The sequence below is a fragment of the Salmo trutta genome, chromosome 8 (genome assembly GCF_901001165.1).
Source record: "Salmo trutta chromosome 8, fSalTru1.1, whole genome shotgun sequence".
NCBI classification, from domain to species: domain Eukaryota; kingdom Metazoa; phylum Chordata; class Actinopteri; order Salmoniformes; family Salmonidae; genus Salmo; species Salmo trutta.
In genome coordinates, this window is record NC_042964.1 from 18,361,890 (window position 1) to 18,386,073 (window position 24,184).

Here is a 24,184-nt window from a genome sequence, read left to right on the forward strand (position 1 = left end):
AAATACAATAATGTTGAAGTAAAGACCCCTGCCAACTAATATCAACACTTATGTTTAGTTTTGCAGAAATGATTTGCCTTCTGTAAGTTTAAGAAACGTTGCCTAGTGTCTTGTCATTCTGTTACCAAAAACCCACATATCTTCAAGACATTTTCCTTCCTCATCTCCCTCATGAGGAAGGATAATGAAAGTAGACAGAAGTAACAAGTGAAGGTAGACCTATCAATTAGTTAGTGTTTTTACTGATAACAATTTGGTTTATCATTTATTAAGGGATTAAAACACATAATTATGTTACCAAATCAGTAACTGAATGACCAAAAAATCCCAAAACTGACTTGGCTACAATGGGAAATGATAGTAGCCACAAACCACAGTTGGGTCACCTGCTACTGTCCTCTCTTCCACTGGCATACTGTCATGTTCAGCTCATAACGGTTTTCTTTCTCTTTCTGACGTCTGGTGGTCAAAGCAAGAGTGATAAAACAGTCTGGACAACCCCTCCCGCTCCCCCTCTCTCTCTCCCTGGCTCTCTTCTCTCTATCTCCATGTTTTATTGTCACATACACCAGATCGGTGCAGAGAAATGTTGTCTTAATGTCACCTCTCCTGGCTCTTACTGACACCTACCCATGAGCCCCCTCACTTTCAATTTACTGTAACCAGCCCTCTCACCCACTGAGCACTGACCGACACCCGACGTCCATGGACGTGGAAAAGTAGTCGACATTTTGTCAGTCTAAATCTGAACCAATTATAGACATCTGTTTCACAAGTTTAGACATTATATTACAGTAGAGTTTAGTACAGTACAGTAGAGTAGAGTTTAATACAGTACATTAGAGTTTAGTACATTACAGTAGAGTTTAATACAGTAGAGTTTAGTACAGTACAGTGTTTAGTACAGTACAGTAGAGTTTAATACAGTAGAGTTTAGTACAGTAGAGTTTAATACCGTAGAGAGTTTAGTACAGTACAGTAGAGTGTAATACAGTAGAGTTTAGTACAGGCCAGTAGAGTTTAGTACAGTAGAGTTTAATACAGTACAGTAGAGTTTAATACAGTAGAGTTTAGTACAGTACAGTAGAGTTTAGTACAGTAGAGTTTAGTACAGTAGAGTTTAATACCGTAGAGAGTTTAGTACAGTACAGTAGAGTGTAATACAGTAGAGTTTAGTACAGGCCAGTAGAGTTTAGTACAGTAGAGTTTAATACAGTACAGTAGAGTTTAATACAGTAGAGTTTAGTACAGTACAGTAGAGTTTAGTACAGTACAGTAGAGTTTAATACAGTAGAGTTTAGTACAGTACAGTAGAGTTTAGTAGAGTACAGTAGAGTTTAATACAGTACAGTAGAATTTAGCACAATACAGTAGAGTTTAGTACAGTAGAGTTTAGTGCAGTAGAGTTTAGTACAGTACAGTAGAGTTTAATACAGTAGAGGTTAGTACAGTACAGTTGAGTTTAATACAGTAGAGTTTAATACAGTACAGTAGAGTTTAATACAGTACAGTAGAATTTAGCACAATACAGTAGAGTTTAATACAGTAGAGTAGAGTTTAGCACCATACAGTAGAGTTTAATACAGTAGAGTTTAGTACAGTAGAGTTTAGTACAGTACAGTAGAGTTTAATACAGTACAGTAGAATTTAGCACAATACAGTAGAGTTTAATACAGTAGAGTAGAGTTTAGCACCATACAGTAGAGTTTAATACAGTAGAGTTTAGTACAGTAGAGTTTACTACAGTACAGTAGAGTTTAGTACAGTACAGTAGAGTTTAATACAGTACAGTAGAATTTAGCACAATACAGTAGAGTTTAATACAGTAGAGTAGAGTTTAGCACCATACAGTAGAGTTTAATACAGTAGAGTTTAGTACAGTAGAGTTTACTACAGTAGAGTTTAGTACAGTAAATTAGAGCACACTAGAGTAGAGCAGGGGGGGTCAAAATGCAATCTGGATAATTTTGTTATGCTATATTGATAGTAAATGTAGCAATTATATGACAAAAGAAAATAGGAAATAATTCAATTTGCCCATATTTTTTATGAAGAATGTGAATGAGCTCACTGGTTTGACACCACCAAATCAACCAAATGTGCTAAATAGCGCTGCTAATAGATCTAAATGAAAAATACTGTGATTTAAGAAAAATAGTTCAGAGATGAAATTATTGAATCACTCTCTGCTTGGTTTTAGTCATTTGAAATCAGACTGCAGTATTTTTCATCTAAAAATAGAAAGATGTTTTACATCATTCAACATTTCCCCGTCGTGACCCCCACGTAGAGAATCACTGCTCTAGTGTACTTTTTTTACTGTACCACGTAAGTTGACTGAGAACACATTCTAATTTACAGCAACGACCTGGGGAATAGTTACAGGGGAGAGGAGGAATGATCCAATTGTAAACTGGGGATAATTAGGTGACCGTATGAGGGCCAGATTAGGAATTTAGCCAGGACACCAGGGTTAACACCCCTACTCTTACAATAAGTGCCATAGGATCTTTAGTGACCACAGAGAGTCAGGACACCCATTTAACATCCATTCCGAAAGACGGCACCCTACACAGGGCAATGTCCCCAATCACTGCCCTGGGGTATTGGGATATATATACATATATATTTTGGGGGGGACCAGAGGAAAGGGTGCCTCCTACTGGCCCTTCAACACCACTTCCAGTAGCATCTGATCTCCCATCCAGGGACTGACCAGGACCAACCCTGCATAGCTTCAGAAGCAAGCCAGCAGTGGGATGCAGGGTGGTATGCTGCTGGCTTGTACTGTACGCTACTGTGCTCTACTGTACTCTGTACTGTGATGCCCAAGACTGTGAAACATAGGCATCTACACTGAACACAAATATAAACGCAACATGTAAAGTGTTTGTCCCATATTTCATGAGCTGAAATAAAAGATCCCTGTAATTTTCCATATGAACAAAAAGCATATTTCTCTCAAATGTTGTGCACAAATTTGTTTACATCCCTGTTTGTGACCATTTCACCTTTGCCAAGATAATCCATCCTCCTGACATATGTGACATATCAAGAAGCTGATTAAACAGCATGATCATTACACAGGTGCACCCAGTATTGTCACATTACACAATGCCACAGATATCTCAAGTTTTAAGGGGGTGTGCAGTTGGCATGCTGACTGCAGGATGGTCCACCAGCACTGTTGCCAGGGAATTTAATGTTAATTTCTCTACCATAAGCCGCCTCCAACGTCGTTTTAGAGATTTTGGCAGTACGTCCAACCGGCCTCACAACCACAGGCCACGTGTATGGCTTCATGTGGGTAAGCGGTTTGCTGATGTCAAGGTTGTGATGTCAACGAGTGCCCCATGGTAGTGGGTGGGGGGGTGGGGGTTATGGTATGGGCAAGCATAAGCTACAGACAACAAACACAATCGCATTTTGTCACTGGCAATTTGAATGCACAACTGCGACACGGGTCTGTGCATTTTCATGATTAAACGCACCTCCTGTTTAATCACGATAATGCACGGCCCCATGTCGCAAGGATCTGTACACAATTTCTTGAAGCTGAAAATGTCCCAGTTCTTCCATGGCCTGCTACTCACCAGACATGTCACCCGTTGAGCACGTTTCGGATGCTTTGGATCGATGTGTACGACAGCGTGTTCCAGTTCCCGCCAATATCCAGAAACTTCGCACAGCCATTGAAGAGGAGTGGGACAACATTTCACAGGCCACAATCAACAGCCTGATTAACTCTATGTGAAGGAGATGTGTCGTGCTGCATGAGGCAAATGGTGGTCACACCAGATACTGACTGGTTTTCTGATCCACACCCCATTTACTTTTAAGGTATCTGTGACCAACAGATGCATATCTGTATTCCCAGTCATGTGAAGTCTATAGATTAGGGTCTGATGAATTTATTTCAATTGATTGATTTCCTCATGAACTGTAACTCAGTAAAAATCTTTGAAATTGTTGCTTGTTGCGTTTTGGTCCGGACCGACCCCACATTTTTGTTGTTGTTGTATTTTACCCCGTTTTTCTCCCCAATCTTGTCTCATCGCTGCAACTCACCAACCGGCTCGGGAGGTGAAGGTCGATTCATGTTTCCTCTGAAACATGACCTGCCAAACCACGCTTCTTAACACCCGCCCGCTTTACCCGGAAGCGAGCTGCACCAATGTGTCGGAGGAAACACCGTTCACCTGACGACCGAAGCCGCTAGAGCGCAATGAGCCAAGTAAAGCCTCCCCGGCCAAACCCTCCCCTCACCCAGACGACGCTGGGCCAATTGTGCGCCTCCCTTTGGGACTCCTGGTCACGGCCGGTTTTGACACAGCCTGGGATCAAACCCGGGTCTGTAGTGACGCCTCAAGCACTGCAATGCAGTGCCTTAGACCGCTGCGCCACTCAGGAGGCCCGGACCAAGCAAATGTTGTCTTGTTTGGGGGCAGAGATTAGAATAATTGCATATTTGGGTATTATTCTACACACTTGCAAAGAGGATATTGCATATTTCTACCTTTGTGTATCTATTCAGAATACATAACCATGAACAGAATGAGATTCATAATTATGCATTTCTGTATAGTACAGATCAGGGAACCATGGTGTAATGCTTTTATCGTCATTCTGGGTGTAACTCCACTTACTGTAGTTCAACAACCAAAATATATTTTTGAAAGCCTGCAATCATCATATGTGGATGACAACCAATTCTTTCTGCAGACATCTTTGAATCCTAATTCGGAATAGATATGTAACAGATTTTTTGGAAAACAGGGTCACGTAAAAATCTGAGGGAGATTTTACTGTCATTCTGTTACCAGACTTTGCATCTGGACTGTTCTTCGAGTAAATGTGTTTGTGAAAGATTTTCTGTGGAAATTGCTAAAAGTAGAGTTGTAGCAGCATCACACTGTTACTGTGGAATTGCCCCCCCCCTCTCTCTCTCTGTACATCCGGTCTCTACTCCGTGTCTCGTATTGGATGGTTTGTTTGTTATGAGTCAGGATGTCTGCGTTTCCATGCGTGTATATACTTATTGCTGTGTGTGTGTGTGTGTGTGTCAGCGCACCACAGCTGGCAATCCAAAACATCCAGAAGCTTCTCTAAGCTGCTTACAAACAGCAACTGGTGACCATTGACCCTTATGGGCGCTGAAAGGCCGGTCTAATCCAGGATCCAGTGTGTGTCTGTGTGCGCGTGTGTGTGTTAGGGCACGTGTGTGTGTGTGTGTGTGTGTGTGTGTGTGTGTGTGTGTGTGTGTGTGTGTGTGTGTGTGTGTGTGTGTGTGTGTGTGTGTGTGTGCGTGCGCGTGCGTGTGTGTTAGGGCACATGTGTGTGTGTGTGTGCGTGCGTGCGTGCGTGCGTGCGTGCGCGCGTGTGTGTCTGAGCGGCGCATGCTTCCGGGTGTGTATGTGTTTGTGTCAGCTCCTCTCATACTCACAGTGCTACCCGCCACAGCTGCCCAATAGGAAATGAATACCTATAACTATTAAGGCATCAATAGCGTCTCCATGACGATTACAGCCCATAATAAGGACTATGGATGGATCAGCGATGATCATAGAGGGCTGGGATGAGTGATATGATTGTGACTTTACTTGAATGAGTTATATTTGGAGCTCCCTGCGTAGACGAGCTGGAGACGTGAGAGTGAAGGTGTTTTTATGTGTGGAAGTCAGAGGTGCCCTGAGACAAGCAATACACAAATGAATGATGGCTTCTACTGACTGGTAGGATTTGTGTGACGTCGAGTGTGCTGATGCATTCGCTTTCTTCACTTTTTTTTGTTACCCATTCCCGTTTGCAATCCTTCTTTCAAACATGATGAGGATTTTTACCAAACACGATGAGGATTTTTACCAAACATGCTTGACACTGTATAACGACACTTTCTGCTTTAAAATAATCCTTTATCTCTTATTTTCTCCTCTTTCTCCCTCCTCTTCTCTCCTCCCTCTCTTCTGCAGGGTTAGTTTGTGACTGCCACCGTTGACCAGGAACTGTGACCCCAGACATTGACCAGGATGAGGACCGTACAGGAGGATGGAACGTAACAGAGTTCTGACCGTGGAGCCGTTCTCGACCGCGCCCGTAGACCACCAACACTAAGCACAACCACACCTTCTAAAGACCGCCTGGTCTCCCCCTAACCCCTCACCCCTCCAGCCCCTCTGTCTTACACCGCACCCCCCCCCCCTCGCCACTCCACTCCTCCACCTATCCTCCTGCACTCACTCCCTCGCTCCAGACCCCCTTTTTTCGAGGGTCCACTTTTTCTTTCATAAACACTCTCAGCCACCACTTCTCTCTTTCTATTGCGATGTCCTTTCTTTCCAATCGTCTATACCTTCATGAACATTGAGTCCTCTTTGGGAGACAGACATACACGGACGATAAACGTTTAGTTGGAGGCGGAGTCTCCATAGCTGCCAGTCATGTATCTTTTCCCTTTATCCCTGTGTAAAGCAAGTGGGCGGGGTCTCGGCTCTAGTCTCCGCCCCCGCTGCTACATGGCCGACACCTGTCTAGTCTGGCTCCTGGGCCTGGCTCTCCGCCTCTCCCTGACCTCCTGCCAGAAGATGAACTCCGCCAACAAGCCCCCCATGGTGACCACCAACTACGGCAAGTTGCGAGGGCTCAAAAAGGACCTGAACAACGAGATCCTGGGCCCGGTGGAGCAGTACCTGGGCGTGCCCTACGCCACCGCGCCCATCGGAGACCGCCGCTTCCAGCTGCCCGAGGCGCCTGGCTCGTGGCAGGAGATCCGCAACGCCACAGCGTTCGCCCCGGTGTGCCCGCAGAACGTGCACGGCGTGCTGCCGGAGATCATGTTGCCGGTGTGGTTCACAGACAACCTGGATGTGGCGGCCGGCTACATCCAGAACCAGAGCGAGGACTGCCTCTACCTCAACGTCTACGTGCCCACCGAGGACGGTGAGTGTCGGGTAGGGGTGGTCCTTCGCTCCCATAGGGGGCGCCACTCAGGGGTAGGGTGAGGAGAGATGGAAGGTGGAAGGGGCGGGGTACTTTTAACTGAGCGAGTTCTGTCACTAGAAACATAACTAATACGATTTTTTTTTGTCCCTGTTGGGCCGCAACAATATTTTTCCCACCGTCTTTTGCCACAAAATACATCTAACCCCCCTAAAACCTCACTCTCCTTGCCCAAATCCAGAGCTGAATCTTTCTTTGGTTCAGTAGGTCTGGGGTGAGGAGACGAGCGAGAGTCTGGGTCTGGGTTAAGCAAGGTAAGAGGAGAGGGAAGGAAGAAGACCAAGGTTCCTTTCAACTAACTATCTTATACCTTCCTTGCCTCAAAATAATTCCAGACAGTTTTGTCAATCTTCGAGGGTCTGGGGTGAGGAAGGGAAGGAGAGAGGGAAGACATAGGGGGGTTTTCTTTCGACTCAACTCAACCGTACATCTGTCGCTTGAAAATATTGTGTCTGAAACCTCCCTAGAAACTTCTCTCCTTCCCTCAAATCATTTCCACCAATCATTTTTATGCTTGGGATTTGAATCTTTTTATTTTTCTTGCTTTTCTCGTACAGACTCAGACACGTTTACATATCGATAAGCTTTTAGGAAACAGTGTATATTTAACGGGTTTATTACAAAGATGTAAACACCTGATGTCGTACTAAAAGTGTCATTTTCTGTGCTCGGCGTAACCATCACCCACAGGACTCATTTTTCTTTTTCAATGTCACACACTAACCTCCAAGCCGCCAATATCTTTTTTTATATAACTTTTTAGGTACTCACTCTTAACCGTTACTACTATCTGCACTTTTATGCTTTTATGCGAGGTTAAGAAGTGCGCGTGTAGGTGCGTACGCGTGTGTGTTCTGAAAAACACCAAAAGAACGCAGTACTTTAACCGTGCAGCACAGCCCCGCTGTGGTTTCCACAATGATGGTCCCACCACGTGTTTTCTCTCTGCTGTTGATGCCACTGTGTGTCAGAGGAGTTCATCTGGGTCTCACCGTCCCTCTCCTCACACATCCACAGTGAAGTCTTTTCCCTCCAACGCCCCGCGAGCTAGGGCTTTTTAGACCTCACAACTCACCGCCTGCTCTCCTCCCCCCTTTAAAACCCAAAACACAGAGACCCCAGAGTATCTCCAAATCATACCAGGCCTTCTCTGTCTCTCTCTCAGTTTTTCTTCCTTATGCTCACTTACAGGGCGATTTATTTTATTTTTTTACCTCAGCCGTCACACACACACACACACACACACACACACACACACACACACACACACACACACACACACACACACACACCCTTCACTCCCATACTGTAGCTAAATGTCAGTACCATACAGAAAACAGGACTGAGAAGGCTTCGCCTGCAATGACACATCTTTATTGAGCGGAACAAAACTCAACTCTGACGCTGCCTCTGAAATGGCACCCAGTTCCCCAGTTGGCACACTCCTTTAAACCAGGGCCCCTAAAGGGAATAGGGTGTCATTTCAGACACACCCAGTGTGCTTGACCTTCAACATGGTTGTATGTAGTTATATATAAGGACATTCTGCAATGACATTGTCCGTGTTAGTGTAATGCTGAGGCTAGCACTATCTGCCTATGGGACCAGGGGATTGGCTGTCTATTATGTCTATGTCTATGTCTCTCTCATGTGTGTATGCGCGTGAGTGTGTGTGTGTGGGGGGGGGGGGGGTATAGTCCCCTAGACAGAGACTGATGAGCAGGCATTGATCAGCTGCCCAGCATCTCCCTCCTCTCCCTGAGCTGGCTGTGGATGTGAAAGATGAGGAAGACACACACACACACACCTATATATCCACGCACACACATGCACGCGCCCTGGCATGCACACACACTGGACAGCCACCGGGAGCACATGGACATTTTTTATCAACCCTCACGTTTCCTTTCTGTTTGCTGTCTGAAAAAAACCTTTTCCAACATCTCCCTTTTACCTGCCAGCCCTAAACAGTCTACCATACTACTGTAGACAAACAGTCCATGTGCTTTCCTCTATACTCCACACCTCCCCTTTAACTACCCCTTAGTGTATCCTAAAAGAATCCAGTAGCATACTTCTTTCTCTCTCCCTCACCCACAGCCATTTGTGCCACAACAGGAAGACGTTGTGAATCTTAAAGACTATCTTTTTAAACATGACCTCTTTCAAGGGACATTTCTTTAAAGGGACGTTTCTTCAAAGGGACATTACTGCAACACATAGTAACGCACCATTTTCACGTATGTTGGTGTTGGAGATGGTGAATATGAAGTTGAACAATTTTGAAATGTCCCTTTAATTTAGGACAGTTCTTATAATGCAATAAGGGCAATGGGAGAAAACTAGGACACGCTAACACACAGGCACAAACACACAGACCCCCCCCCCAACACATACACACGTTAGCCAAACAAGCCTTTTTATAGACTCCTTTTCTCTTCAATCCATTTATCTTTTTAAAGAAGCAGTCCTGCTGTTATCACAGGGCTACTCTGGGAGCCCCTGAGGAGGAGGAACTGTCATGCTTAGGGACCCTGGGGGAGCCTGGACAGCAACCTGCTACACAAAAAGACAGAGAAAGGAAAAGAAAAGTGGGGAGACCACCAAAGTCAGATTAAAGCCTGAGAGATCTCTGGGGAATAATAGATATTGGGTGGGGATGGAGAGATGGGGATGGAGAGATGGAGGGTGGGGATGGAGAGATGGAGGATGGGGATGGAGAGATGGAGGGTGGGGATGGAGAGATGGAGGGTGGGGATGGAGAGATGGAGGGTGGGGATGGAGAGATGGAGGGTGGGGATGGAGAGATGGAGGGTGGGGATGGAGAGATGGAGGGTGGGGATGGAGAGATGGGGATGGAGAGATGGAGGGTGGGGATGGAGAGATGGAGGGTGGGGATGGAGAGATGGAGGGTGGGGATGGAGAGATGGGGATGGAGAGATGGGGATGGAGAGATGGAGGGTGGAGATGGAGAGATGGAGGGTGGGGATGGAGAGATGGAGGGTGGGGATGGAGAGATGGAGGATGGGGATGGAGAGATGGAGGGTGGAGATGGAGAGATGGAGGGTGGGGATGGAGAGATGGGGATGGAGGGTGGGGATGGAGAGATGGGGATGGAGAGATGGAGGGTGGGGATGGAGAGATGGAGGGTGGGGATGGAGAGATGGAGGGTGGGGATGGAGAGATGGAGGATGGGATGGAGAGATGGAGGGTGGGGATGGAGAGATGGAGGGTGGGGATGGAGAGATGGGGATGGAGAGATGGAGGGTGGGGATGGAGAGATGGAGGGTGGGGATGGAGAGATGGAGGGTGGGGATGGAGAGATGGAGGGTGGGGATGGAGAGATGGAGGATGGGGATGGAGAGATGGAGGGTGGGGATGGAGAGATGGAGGGTGGGGATGGAGAGATGGAGGGTGGGGATGGAGTGATGGAGGGTGGGGATGGAGAGATGGAGGATGGGGATGGAGAGATGGAGGGTGGGGATGGAGAGATGGAGGGTGGGGATGGAGAGATGGAGGGTGGGGATGGAGAGATGGAGGGTGGGGATGGAGAGATGGAGGGTGGGGATGGAGAGATGGGGATAGAGAGATGGAGGGTGGGGATGGAGAGATGGAGGGTGGGATGGAGAGATGGGGATGGAGAGCTGGAGGGTGGGGATGGAGAGATGGAGGGTGGGGATGGAGAGATGGAGGGTGGGGATGGAGAGATGGGGATGGAGAGCTGGAGGGTGGGGATGGAGAGATGGAGGGTGGGGATGGAGAAATGGAGAGATGGAGGGTGGGGATGGAGAGATGGAGGGTGGGGATGGAGAGATGGGGGGTGGGGATGGAGAGATGGAGGGTGGGGATGGAGAGATGGAGGGTGGGGGATGGAGAGATGGAGGGTGGGGATGGAGAGATGGAGGGTGGGATGAGAGATGGAGGGTGGGGATGGAGAGATGGAGGGTGGGGATGGAGAGCTGGAGGGTGGGGATGGAGAGCTGGAGGGTGGGGATGGAGAGATGGAGGGTGGGGATGGAGAGATGGAGGGTGGGGATGGAGAGATGGAGGGTGGGGATGGAGAGCTGGAGGGTGGAGATGGAGAGATGGAGGGTGGGGATGGAGAGATGGGGATGGAGAGATGGAGGGTGGGGATGGAGAGATGGAGGGTGGGGATGGAGAGATGGAGGGTGGAGATGGAGAGATGGAGGGTGGGGATGGAGAGATGGAGGGTGGGGATGGAGAGATGGAGGGTGGGGATGGAGAGATGGAGGGTGGGGATGGAGAGATGGAGGGTGGGGATGGAGAGCTGGAGGGTGGAGATGGAGAGATGGAGGGTGGGGATGGAGAGATGGAGGGTGGGGATGGAGAGATGGAGGGTGGGGATGGAGAGATGGAGGGTGGGGATGGAGAGATGGAGGATGGGGATGGAGAGATGGAGGGTGGGGATGGAGAGATGGAGGGTGGGGATGGAGAGGGAGATATGGGGATGGAGTGAATGAGAGGGAGATATGGGGATGGAATGATAGAGAGGGAGATATGGGGATGGAATGATAGAGAGGGAGATATGGGGATGGAATGATAGAGAGGGAGATATGGGGATGGAGTGATGGAGAGATGGAGGGGTTGATACTGTAGGGAGGAGCACAAACTATACTCATGCACAACACAAACAGAAGACTAGTCACTAAACCAAAGCGCGTCCCGCCCCTCCCTCTCTTCTCTTCTCCATTTCTTTTCGTCTGTTCAGTGCAGATCTCTCCATTTTGAACTGGGAACGCGGTCAAACGAGGGTTTCATTTGGCTCAGGGGAAGGAATTACATCAGCCTGGGTCAATTACCCAGTTGCACACACACACACACACACACACACACACACACACACACACACACACACACACACACACACACACACACACACAATTACCCTGTTAGGACTTTTATTCCGTATTAATGAACACAGACTGGCAACACTGTGATACGTGTGAAAGAGAAAAGACGCAGAGAGGGAGTGTACGGTAGCTTTGATCGAAGATGCAATCGGGGACGAAAGCGGAGAGGGGGAGGTGAGGAGGGGAGAGGTGGGTTGTCTTGGCAACCCTCCAGTGCTTCCTGTATTTTCCTGTCAGCGCGTCAAAGACCACATCCATTTGCCTTCCCACTATACTCTGAATTAGGGGATTAGCAAGAGCTCAGTTCCAGCTATTTATAACTTATGAGGCAGAGAGAGAAAGACAGAGGGAGTGAGAGAGAGACAGTGAAATATAGAGGGAGTGAGAGTGAGCGAGAGTGTGTGTGTGTCTGTGTGTGTCTGTGTGTGTAGGGAGGGGAGGTGCTCGTGTGTGGGCTTGTGTATGTGTGTGTTTGCATGTGTGTACGTGCTTGCATATCTGTGTGTGTGTGCGTGTGTTCATGTCTGTCTGTGTGTGTGTGTGTGTGTGTGTGTGTGTGTATGTATTGTATGCGTGGGTGTGTGTGGGGGGGGGAAGTCACATGATCGTGACGTTGTCCTCTGTCTCGCCATTACGCCATTGTCGCATTCACCTGGGTATTGTGTCGGCTTCCCTCTCTCTGTCTCTCTCTCTCTCTCTCTCGTTCTTTCTTTATTCAACTCTCACATTCTCTCCTTCATGCCGTACCCCCCTTTTCTTCCCCCATATCCCCACCATCTTGCTCTCCTTCCCCCCTCCCCGCAGCTCTCTTCCCAGCTCTTTCTACATGGTCACCCCCTTTCATTTGCGCTAACTTAAGGGGAAAACTGCACCACCATCCAATCTCCAATCTTCAACATACGATCTGGATGAGCAGTGAAGATAGAAATGGGATTTTTATACCAGACACTGTATTTAGATCTCATACCATCCCTGGATAGTTTTATATAGTTTAATATGGTTCCAGTTAAGGAATCAAGATCTATTGTACTAAGATCTATACCAACTGCCCCTGTTTTTTTTTTATTACTTTTTTTACCTTGAAAACAAAAAATAATCTATATTTTCAAGAAAGACGATATATTTTTTAAAAAAAGAAGATATATTTTGAGTTATAGAAGAAAGTAGCTTCACACAGCCTGCCTCCAAAATATCACTCTATTCCCTACATAGTGCCATACATTTAACCACAGCCCTAGGGGCCCTTGTCAAAAGCATTACACTAAATCGGCTATAGGGTACCATTTATGACACGGCCTCAGTGTTGCTTTTATTCTTGTGATGCTTAATAAGTTCCGCGAGGGAATCAAGGAGTCTTTGAATGTATCATTACTGATTCTACATCAGTTATCCATCTGTGAGGAGATAAATTGAGAGGGAACAGAATGAGGGAATAGGAGTGTTCAATGCAACCATTGTCACTTGCTCTTGAATTCACCTTGGGAGAGAAGACATTCATGTAGTTTGTGAGATGTTTTTGGTAGAAATGTCGGCGAAGGTCTACTCTGGTGATATTCTGATGATTTAATAATTGTATTGGTTTTCCTCAAGGCTGCCTATCTTTGACACACACACACACACACACACACACACACACTGCATCATACCCCACATATCTCTCGCATCGGTCTAATCTTTCACTGTTTTTCACACTCACTCTCCTTCTGTCTTTCGCTTCCATCTAGCTCTCTATCTCTCTCTCTCCCTCTTTCTCTCTCTCTCCCCCTCTCTCTCTCTCTCGCTCTTGCTCTTTCTCTCTTTCTCTCCCCCTCTCTCTTTCTCTCCCCCCTCCCTATCTCCCTCTCGCTCTTTCTCTCCTTTCTCTCCCCCCTCTCTCTTTCTCTTTGTCTGTCTCTCTCTCTCTCCGTGGCTCAAAGGGCCGTCTCTTCAGAGCTTGCTGTAGCTGAGGTGACTAGTGGCTGTGAATGCAAATTAGCCTAACCCCCTTATTCCCCCCCCCACCCCCCCACCCCACACACACACACACACACACACTTACACACACACACACAGCGGCGATGCTGCCAGAGTCCACTGCTCACAGTGCCTCCCAGAGTGCTGAATGGAGGGGCAGAAACAGAGAGAATTTTCTTTTAAAAGGGATAGATAGAGAGAAGGCTGTGATCTAAAGGTAAACCTCCATCAGCGCATCACCGTCGTATACAGACTGTTGACATGTGGCCTACAGAACAACACCTATGAGAACACAAGTCAATACTATGGCTCCAAGCCCCTGACCCCCAGGTAATGAACAAATAGACTTACTGTACCCTCTGCTGTTCAGGGAACACAATGAATGACTAGAGGATGTTAATCGATGGCCTGCTGAACTAGCTATACACTAAACACACACACACACACACACACACAGGGAGGATAAGTATCTGTCTACAACAATCTTCCAAGTCTTTGAGATAGAATGGACCCCCCCCCCCTTTTTGTTTCCAATCTCTTCACTGCTCCAGTGTGCTGGGTGGGTATTAGAAACCATATTTCATATAGAGACAGTGTCCCAGTGCAGCCCTCTAGGGTAGAATACACGTTTATGAGGCAGGGACCAGGGAGGAGTGATGGAGTGAGGGATGGAGAGAGAAAGGAAGAGAGAGGGGGAGGTGAAACGAAGGAGAGGAAAAGGAAGTTAGAGAGACAACCTGGCAGTTCTATCTTTTTTCTACATTTCCTTTCCACGTTCCCTTGATATTACCTTGAATTTGATAAAGGAGGGGAAAAAGAACTATGTCCTTCAAGCGTTGCCAAAAAACGAAACCTTACAAAACACATACAACACGTTCCAAAAAGGTTTTCAAAAGGCGGGCTCCGAACGCAGCTCCAATCCATCTGATTAGAAGACACGTTCTGTTTGATTGTAATAGGATTTAGGGCATCGCTACCCAGAGACGGAGGATAAATATTGTCCCTCAAAATGGGGTAGATTACCCAGTAAACCCCCAGATTAGTCCCTCTGCTGGGGAGGAACACAGGGATCACACTAAGAGACAGGCGGGGCCAAACATGACAGACACATGGCAGAGACATGGCAGACACACGGACGAAGGCACGAATGCGCAGACACCCATAGACACGTGGCAGCTACAGATACATATGCATGCATGGCAGGTGTACATACACACTCGCAGAGAGAGAGAGAGAGAGGGAGAGAGAGGGACACACATATTGTGGCTGTGGCTGGTTGCATGGGGAGAAAATGGCTTTAACCTTCATGCCTTCTCAGTCGTCACCGTTCTGTAAATGTCACTATCTGGCTACCTGCCAGGTTCGCTCTCTCTCTCTCTCTTCCTTTCTCTCTTTCTCTTCCTTTCTCTTTCTCTCTTTCTCTTTCTCTCTCTTCCTTCCTTTCTCTCTCTCTTTCTCTCTCTCTCCCTCTCTTTCTCTCTCTCTTTCTCTCTCTCTCTCTCCCTCTCTTTCTGTCTCTCTTTCTCTCTCTCCCTCTCTGTCTCTCTTTCTCTCTCTCTCTCTCTCCCTGTCTGTTTTACTCTCTTCCTCTCTCTCTCACTGTTTCTACCCCCCTTTTCACCTCCCATTCTCATTCCATTATAAATATCAGTATGTTTCACACTGGCTATCTTAGTTTCAAATATTAGCTTCCCTTTTTTCTCACCTTTTATTTCCACACTGTCTATTTCTGAACTTCTCTCTTTTCCACTCTCCTCCACTCTTCTCTTTCAAATGAGCTCTTTTCTACACCTCTGTTTCTACGTCTCTCTATTCAATCGGCAACCTCTCCTGGCGTCTCACCTTGCTTCCTACCTCATTCACACCATCGCTCTATCTCCCCTTCTCTCGTTCCCACTCTATTCAGAGACCCATCTGTGTTAGCGTCCCTTGTTCCCTGATCGCTCTCTCTCTCTCTCTCTCTCTCTCTCTCTCTCTCTCTCGCTTTCTTCTCTCTCTTCAGCAAGACTAGATTTATAATTCTCAGACACTGTTGAAGCATTGAGACAAGGGGGGGGGGGACTTTCATCTCAGGCTGGAACACTGGACAACACATAGAGATGCCATATGTTAATCAATAACCTCAACAGTCTAAATGGTCTTTCTAAAAGAATGCAGAGTGTATTTCAGGCCAGATCGACTGCCTTCTGTCCCTACAACTGAACCAGACAGACTAAACCAATGAATCATACTTGGTGATTTTTTCCACACGTAGTGTATCTAAACATACTATTAATAGATAGCATCGGAGATAGCGTCATGGTACACACACACACACAGCGTGGCCATCTGCTGACAAGGCGTGCGCCACAGAATGGGTGGGCGGCCGACACACTCTTTCATATGGGGGGGAGAAGGGCATCGTGAGCGAGGCTGGGCGAGAGAAGCATCATGTGTGAGTCATCACAAACAAAACGCTGACCCGCTGTCACGTTACTCATACTACGGAGAGACTAGACACACACACACACACACACACTCACTCCCCTGTACTCCTCTCAGCCCAACGTCCATCATTCATCTTTTTAGTTCACTTACAACCTGTCAGTGACGCTCCCATCCACTCGTACATCAACTTTACACTCACACTGCTGTCTGCTGAATTACATTGTCAACACCTAGACTACACTTACTCTTAGTCTGTGGGGCTAGCCTGCACATATTAATAGATGCACGTGCACACACCATGTGCACAAATTCACTCTGACACACACATACGCGCGCGCACACACACACACACACACACACACATACAGGTTGATGCAGACACACAAAACATAGATTCATACACACACAGACAGAGACTCTCTTACACACACACACACACACACACACACACACTGTAGCTGGTGTGGCTGGTGTGAGTGTCCTTACTATAGCTATAGCTGGGGGCGGGGTGAGCCTGCTGTGCTGTGTGTGTGTGTGTGTGTGTGTGTGTGTGTGTGTGTGTGTGTGTGTGTGTGTGTGTGTGTGTGTGTGTGTGTGTGTGTGTGTGTGTGTGTGTGTGTGTGTGGTTAGAGGTGGAAGTAGAGCTTAGTTAAAATATGATGTAACCTGGTTCACAGTCAGTGAGATGCTCTGCACCAGCCCTGGGTACAAATACGATTCAAAATCATTTCAAAATACTTTAGCTGTGCTTGATTGAGCTTGCCTGGCTCTATGGAACCAATAGGATGTTCAGAACACGGCAAACCCCACACGTTTGGCACTCCAGGCAGGCCAGAGCAAATGCTTAAAGGTCCCGAACAGTCATTCTGATTCCCATGTAAAATAGCCTTTTGAGTGACTAAAATGTCACCCATAATATTTTTGGGGGATAGAAATTTGGGGGGGGGGATAGAAATGTACATTTCTCTCATGGCTAACTACCAGGAACTTTGAAAAGACAGGCTGAGTGGGCGGGGAGTTTATATTCATGAGCTCACCTTGATCGACAACTCTTTGAAACACCCACGTCAGCAAACTTTGATGCAGTGAGCAGTGTTGCAGCAAAATATTCTCAAGCAAATTTGGTGGTCCACAAAGCAACTCAACATTGAAATTGCGTCAATGACGTGAATTCTTTTGCTGACATGTCTCTTGTGTCAACGGAAATGTTGCCTTGACAACTGCTTCAGAGTTTTGAAGAACCCTTCCCCCCTTTTGTACCATGCTGGCTGAAGACCTAGCTGGTCAGTAACTAGCGAAAACCATCAGTATCTCTGCTGACCCTCTACAGTCAAATTGCTGTACCAAACCACGCCTACCTCCGCAAACACGCCTTCTCCGATGTTGGTTACAAGGCGGCACTTATTTAAATTAGGTAAGAGAATATCATGTTACCATTGGTGTATTGAATTGAGAGTTAGGGTGATGTCACCCTATCCCCTTAATAACCCTGCCCTTTACTAATCCAAGTGTTTGACAAGGGGGAGGGGACCAGTAACTTTATGATCAAACTTAATCAATGTAGAAGCAACAGATCATACTTTGATTCGGTTTCATCCAAATATCATCCAGTTACGCGAAAAACATGACTTGGACCGTTCGTGACCTTCAGAGCATTTGAAAGATTTCAAATAGTATTTGAACCCAGGTTTGTTCTGCAGTTAGACAACCTGCAAAACAGAGGGAGAAGGAAGAGGAAAGTAAAGGTGAAAAGAAGGTACATTTGGAGAAAGAGAAGAGTGAAAAAGAGGGGGAGGTCATAGAGGAGAAGGGGTGGTAATGGAACAGAGGACTGTGGTCGTTTTTCTTCATTAACTACACCGTCAATTGTACAATTGTCAATTACTGTATCATGATGGATGTCAAAAGTGTTTCCAATAACATTCTAACACTCGACCCTACAAACAAACCCTGTTATTGTTTCATTTTCTACTTGTTTTTAGCACTTCACAAATTTACTTCTGGCAAAGCTTTTCTTCTACTTTTTCTGCCCTAAAATGCTGATGATGCCTCTTAACTACTCTGAGTGACTGTGAGATGCCTAAATACAGGGGACTGTATGAGTGAGCCATTCACTGACTGGGGCTTTTCCATCTGTTGTGCATACAGTTTTCTCTCTTTTTACAGTTTATAAATAGGCCTCTTGTTATGCCGAATGACATGCATACGGGATATGTCAGACAGGTTGACATGCTGGATTTCATTTGCACAGCTGTATCCAACCATCGTCGTGAAGGGTTGCAATTCTGCAGGTTTTACCAAACGTTTTACATTCGTGAACAGTTTTACCATCATTTCAATTGATTCTTTTTTTTCCCCCCCAGGTGATTATTTCAATCTGAGGATAACCTTCTCTCAACCCTGTTAACCATACCATCACACACTCGTATGGATGTCTATATACAGACTTATCAATACGCTATAACCACTCTATGACCCCCAATAGCTTTACCTTATTCAAGCCCATGTGAAGCCATAACCCATGCACACAGTACAGGCATCAGTTATAATCCTATTCGTTTTCCTTGAACGAGTTGTATTTGCCAAGCATTTACCTCTAGCTAACCGTAATCCTATCCTTAGATCAGTTTCCCGGGCTGCAATAAGTTAACGACGTTTGGATATTTTTGAGCTGTCACTGCAGTTACATATAACTTCATTGGATTACAAATCACAGAGACAGACAGACTTCCTGGTTGTCAGCATATCAGAGTCCTGCCCATTGGTTCCCTCGTAGGTAGCTGTAATCCCAACAGCAGATGGTGCTTCCTGTTAGGCCAGGCCTCTTTCCTGATTGGCCCCTTCCCTGATTGTTGTTTTGCATATCACAACATTAGTTCCTCAGCAGCAAACGTTCACCGATTGGGGAGAGAAGAAGAAAGGAGGGGAGGGGGAGAGAAGCATCCCTTTCTGTTCTCTCTCCTTCTTCTCCCTCTATCGCTCTCTCCCCCTCTCCCTCTCCCCTCCGTTTGCCAAGAATAGCTGCTGGGCAGATGCGGATCGAATTACATGCACATTTTACCCACCACACAGCACACACTCCGTTAACTAGCATCAAGCTACATGTCATTTCAAATTGACACACAGCCTGTGGTGCGCTATACATGTATTTACATATTCACTCGGGGGGATGACTTTGAGGGTTATATCTAAGGCACACACACACACATACAAACACACACACACACAAACTGCATACCTTTGTCCCTTTCTCCGGTTTTGTAACGCATGTTTAACATGATTTCTCATCATTACAGGTTCCTTTCATTGTGTCTCTCTCGCAAGAGATGGCTGACTAATAAAGATATCATTTGGTTGTGTGTCTTAACCCCAAAAATGTTTAATCTAGTGTGTTCATGTTGTGTATGTTGTAGTACCAATCATTGTGGGAACTGTAGTGACAGAGGGAAAAGGAAGGGGGGTATCAGCGTTTGTGTGAAGAAAATGTCACGCTATTCATGAATCACAACAGGGGGTTAATCATGTTATTGTAGGTTACGGGTGAGGGCGTCTTGACGAGGCCCACCCCTCCTCTTTGGTACCCCTCTATGCCCGACGTTCCTTTTTTGGGTTCTGAGGGGGGGAAAGGGGAGGGTAAGGGTGGGTGTTGAGTTTCTAACCACAGGACGTCACTCTCTATTTCTCCTTCCATAGATTTTTACTATGGTCCCCTGAAGCCAGGAATACAACTTGAACACAAGTAACAAAACATGGGTTCAGAAAGGGCAGCACAACCAATAAACAACTAGTTAACGACCACTGACAACTCATTTATCCGTTTCTCCCTGGTGAGAAGGAGCGCTGGATCTTCAGATATAGGGGCTCCTTCTTTTCTCTTGACAAAAGCGTTTGTTGTCTTTTCTTATAATGTGTCTGTGATGCTGCGTTTTTGTTTTGTTTTTGTCCTCTTTTTAAAAAGAGAAAAGAAAAAAACTTGCTGATTTGTCTTTTTTGCTCTTCTTATCTTTTTTGATTTTTTTCTTTGCGTTTTTTTGCCAGTAATCTTTTTTGAATTTTCTCTTTTCTCTTTTTCCCCCCTTTTTTTCTTGCACCCTAGGTCCGCTCACAAAAAAACACGATGAGTCTACAATGAACAGACCGAGAGATGAAGGTATTTTTGCGTTGCATGTTTTTCCTTTTTTCTTGTTTTTAAGTCTTTTTGGGGATATATAGTTACAGCCATTGATTAGCTATGAGATATAAGATATATATTTAAAGATATATACAATGTGTTGGTGTCTGTGTTGACTCGATATCTTCACATTCATTAAGAATACAAAGAACACACATTCTATTCAGTCAGTCTGTGAGAAAAAGCATTAGCTTAATAACAGTTTGATGACAGGCCTTGGCCAATATAATAGTTATGAAATCAACATTGTGTCGTCTCTACAGTTGATTTATTACAGAAAAAAAACATATTTCAGACATATTGACTGACTGACTGACTGACTGACTGACTGACTGACTGACTGACTGACTGACTGGCTGACTGACTGACTGACTGACTGACTAGGCAGGGAGACAACAACTTTCTGCCATCATCATTACAGCTGAATAGTTCTTGAAACATGGCTAATGGTTGGACCATTGTGCATGGACCGAGCTTCAAAAGTCAAGGGGAGAATAGCATTATTAGGTGAGTCAAATAAAGAAAGAGAGGGAGAAATGGCGAGAGCGAAACATTTAAGGAAGACCGTATTCTCCTGTTTATCGGAATAAAGATCTCTTCCTGGTGACTTTTCTCAATAGAAACAGACACAACAACACTATTAGCTACAACACGCAACAACACAGTTGAGATGATACCATCTTGCCTTTTGGAGTCGTTTCCTGACCATAAAAAAAAAATGGCTGCTGTCAATATGATGGATTATCTTCTTCTTACAGCTCATTTTGAGTACGAAGGGGAATATTTTTCTCTTGGGTATTCTTTTGATATTTCTTGTGTCTTCTTTTAAGTGAAAGTTGTGGAGAGTTGGGGGAAAGGGAGTTTCTCTTTGCTCAGACATATTGACACAGCCCCAAAGTTGAGCTGGCTACTAGATAGGCTTACAAATCAAATCAAATCAAATTTATTTATATAGCCCTTCGTACATCAGCTGAAATCTCAAAGTGCTGTACAGAAACCCAGCCTAAAACCCCAAACAGCAAGCAATGCATGTGAAAGAAGCACGGTGGCTGGGAAAAACTCCCTAGGAAAAACTCCTGAGAAAGGCCAAAAACCTAGGAAGAAACCTAGAGAGGAACCAGGCTATGAGGGGTGGCCAGTCCTCTTCTGGCTGTGCCGGGTGGATATTATAACAGAACATGGTCAAGATGTTAAAATGTTCGTAAATGACCAGCATGGTCAAATAATAATAATCCGGTGAACAGGTCAGGGTTCCGTAGCCGCAGGCAGAACAGTTGAAACTGGAGCAGCAGCATGGCCAGGTGGACTGGGGACAGCAAGGAGTCATCATGCCAGGTAGTCCTGAGGCATGGTCCTAGGGCTCAGGTCCTCCGAGAGAAAGAAAGAAAGAGAGAAAGAGAGAATTAGAGAGAGCATATTTACATTCACACAGGACACCGGATAAGACAAGAGAATACTCCAGATGTAACAGACTGACCCTAGCCCCCCGACACATAAACTACTGCAGCATAAATACTGGAGGCTGAGACAGGAGGGATCAGAAGACACTGTGGCCCCATCCGATGATACCCCCGGACAGGGCCAAACAGGCAGGATATAACCCCACCCACTTTGCCAAAGCACAGCCCCCACACCACTAGAGGGATATCTACAACCACCAACTTACCGTCCGAAGTCAAGGCCGAGTATAGCCTTCTGATGCTTCATTACCTTCGTGAATAGAACGTTTTACTATAGCACGCCTTTCTTTAGAGAATACAGATACCTAGGCTTACCCTCATAACATCCAAATGTCAAATACTAATCCATTCCTGTGTATTAGACCTTCTCCCATGTCACCTTCCTAGTACATGGAAACAAACGAATAAATAACTAACTCCTGGAGGTCATTCGGGAGCATTTAACTTATGTTTACAAAGTGGCAGATAGAAATGTAATATGTAGAGCTGAAATGATACCTTTATTTGCCAGATATTAATGTCAGACTGAGGGCAGAATAGGCTACATCATATATCGAAAGAGATCGTTGTTCGATGTCTGGACTTCCTGAATAAGGCCCTGGGTGCATCCCATCTTCTTTCTGCTTAAGTGTGTACTCGGTCACTACTTCCCACAAATCTTAAAGCATTGGATGAAGGCATTAGCTGGTGGGAGTTTACACCATATTTCTTTATACCAGTCATTCCTTTCAAATCAGTAAAGGGAAGTGAACAAGTGCACACTTTGGGACAGAGGAGAGATAATTGGAACATAGCCCAAGTATGAGTACTACTGTAACATCTTCTTCCTGTTAATATCCCTCTGACTTCCTGTTACAACTAAGTGTCCGGTCAGTGGTATATCACCTAAGTGGACCCTAAGGGCCAATCCCAAATAGTCCCCTATGTACTTGTAGAGATCTGAGAGGATTTGATTGGTATAAGCAATATGGTGTAACTTCCAGCTAGCCTATCAGAGGGCAAGGTGGAGCTACTACCGGTTTGATTACACCTGTCAATTCCGCTCATATCTCCACAAGTGCATAGGACGCAGGGTTTAGGGGACGATTTAGGATTGGACCCTAGTGCTTCAATGGTCCGGTTCAGTTTCTCTGTACAAAAGCAGCCTTTTTAATTGAAGAATTCCAATGCTTAGCAGGAGAAACCATTTCTAGTTTGAATGAGTGAACCGAAAGCATACACTAGTCATTCAAGAAATCGTATTCAAGCCAAAGCGAAGAAGAAACACATTGTTGTTTAGTATTTTTCATTTTGAAAGGTAAACTAAAGGACAACTGTAAGCCATGACTAGCTCTTCTTGATGCTTTCTCCTGGGTTCAAGTGTTTGGAAGGAGGTTATTTATGCAATAAGGCCCGAGGAGGTGTGGCATATGGCCAATATACCACGGCTAAGAGCTGTTCTTAGGCACGACACAACGCAAGAAACCACTTTACAAAATAAAATGCATTATTATTCCCATACCATTATTACAGAGAATCAGACAAATTATGTTACCCTCTGTCTATTGGCTACTTATTCAAGCCGGTCTCAAAATTCAACACAGCCCCTTTAAGACAGAATAAAAAGGTATTTACCTGACTTGCTTTTCAAACGTGGCTAGAAATGCACATGTTTCATGCTCCTGTTGGAAGCGACCACTCCCCCATTGCTGACTACAAATTCTCTTTAACTGGGCTAATAACTCACTTACTAGCAAAGAATGTACATGCAGCTCTTGCTTTGATCTCAAAACTCATGCTGTAAACACAGTCAACGTGAATGACACAGATCCATATACGGCATTGGTCTATTTGCATATAGGGATACGGCAGCTCTGATTGGTTATGGCGCACCGGTCTGTGTAGAGTACGTGCCTGAGTCGGTCCTGTCAACTCTAAAGTACTCTGCCTACAAGAAAATCTCTCGCATAGTTTGTTTGTTTCTGTATGTTGCATTGTTAGCGGCTAATATTGCGTTGATTCGCACAGCAGAGGGAAACGTTGATGGTGTTGAGTAAAAAGGGGAAAACTAGAAAGTTTAATCTTGTGCTCCTCTGCGCAGGTTGATATCTCTTCTGCGTGGTACTCCCGGGGAGCTTAGAGGGAACATGGTCAATAAGTATTCAACCCTTTTGTTAAGGCGAGCCTAAATATGTTCAGGTGCAAAAAAATGTGCTTAACAAGTCACATAATAAGTTGCATGGACTCACTCTGTGTGCAATAATAGTGTTTAAAATGATTTTTTGAATGACTACCTCATCTCTGTACTCAACACATACAATTATCTG

General features: G+C 45.6%; 1 protein-coding gene across 5 annotated transcripts in view; it reads left to right on the forward strand.

The window, feature by feature from the left end:
- LOC115198357 (neuroligin-2-like) overlaps nt 1-24,184 on the forward strand; it is a 211,065-nt gene that overhangs the window by 81,514 nt on the left and 105,367 nt on the right. For 3 of the 5 annotated variants that reach the window (XM_029760251.1, XM_029760252.1, XM_029760253.1), the window contains 2 exons: nt 5,970-6,936; nt 20,344-20,397. In XM_029760251.1, the coding sequence (XP_029616111.1) occupies nt 6,438-6,936; nt 20,344-20,397 (553 nt within the window). In that variant the 5' untranslated portion in view covers nt 5,970-6,437. The remainder of the gene's footprint in view (nt 1-5,969; nt 6,937-20,343; nt 20,398-24,184) is intronic. The other 2 variants (XM_029760254.1, XM_029760255.1) reach the window with 1 other exon arrangement.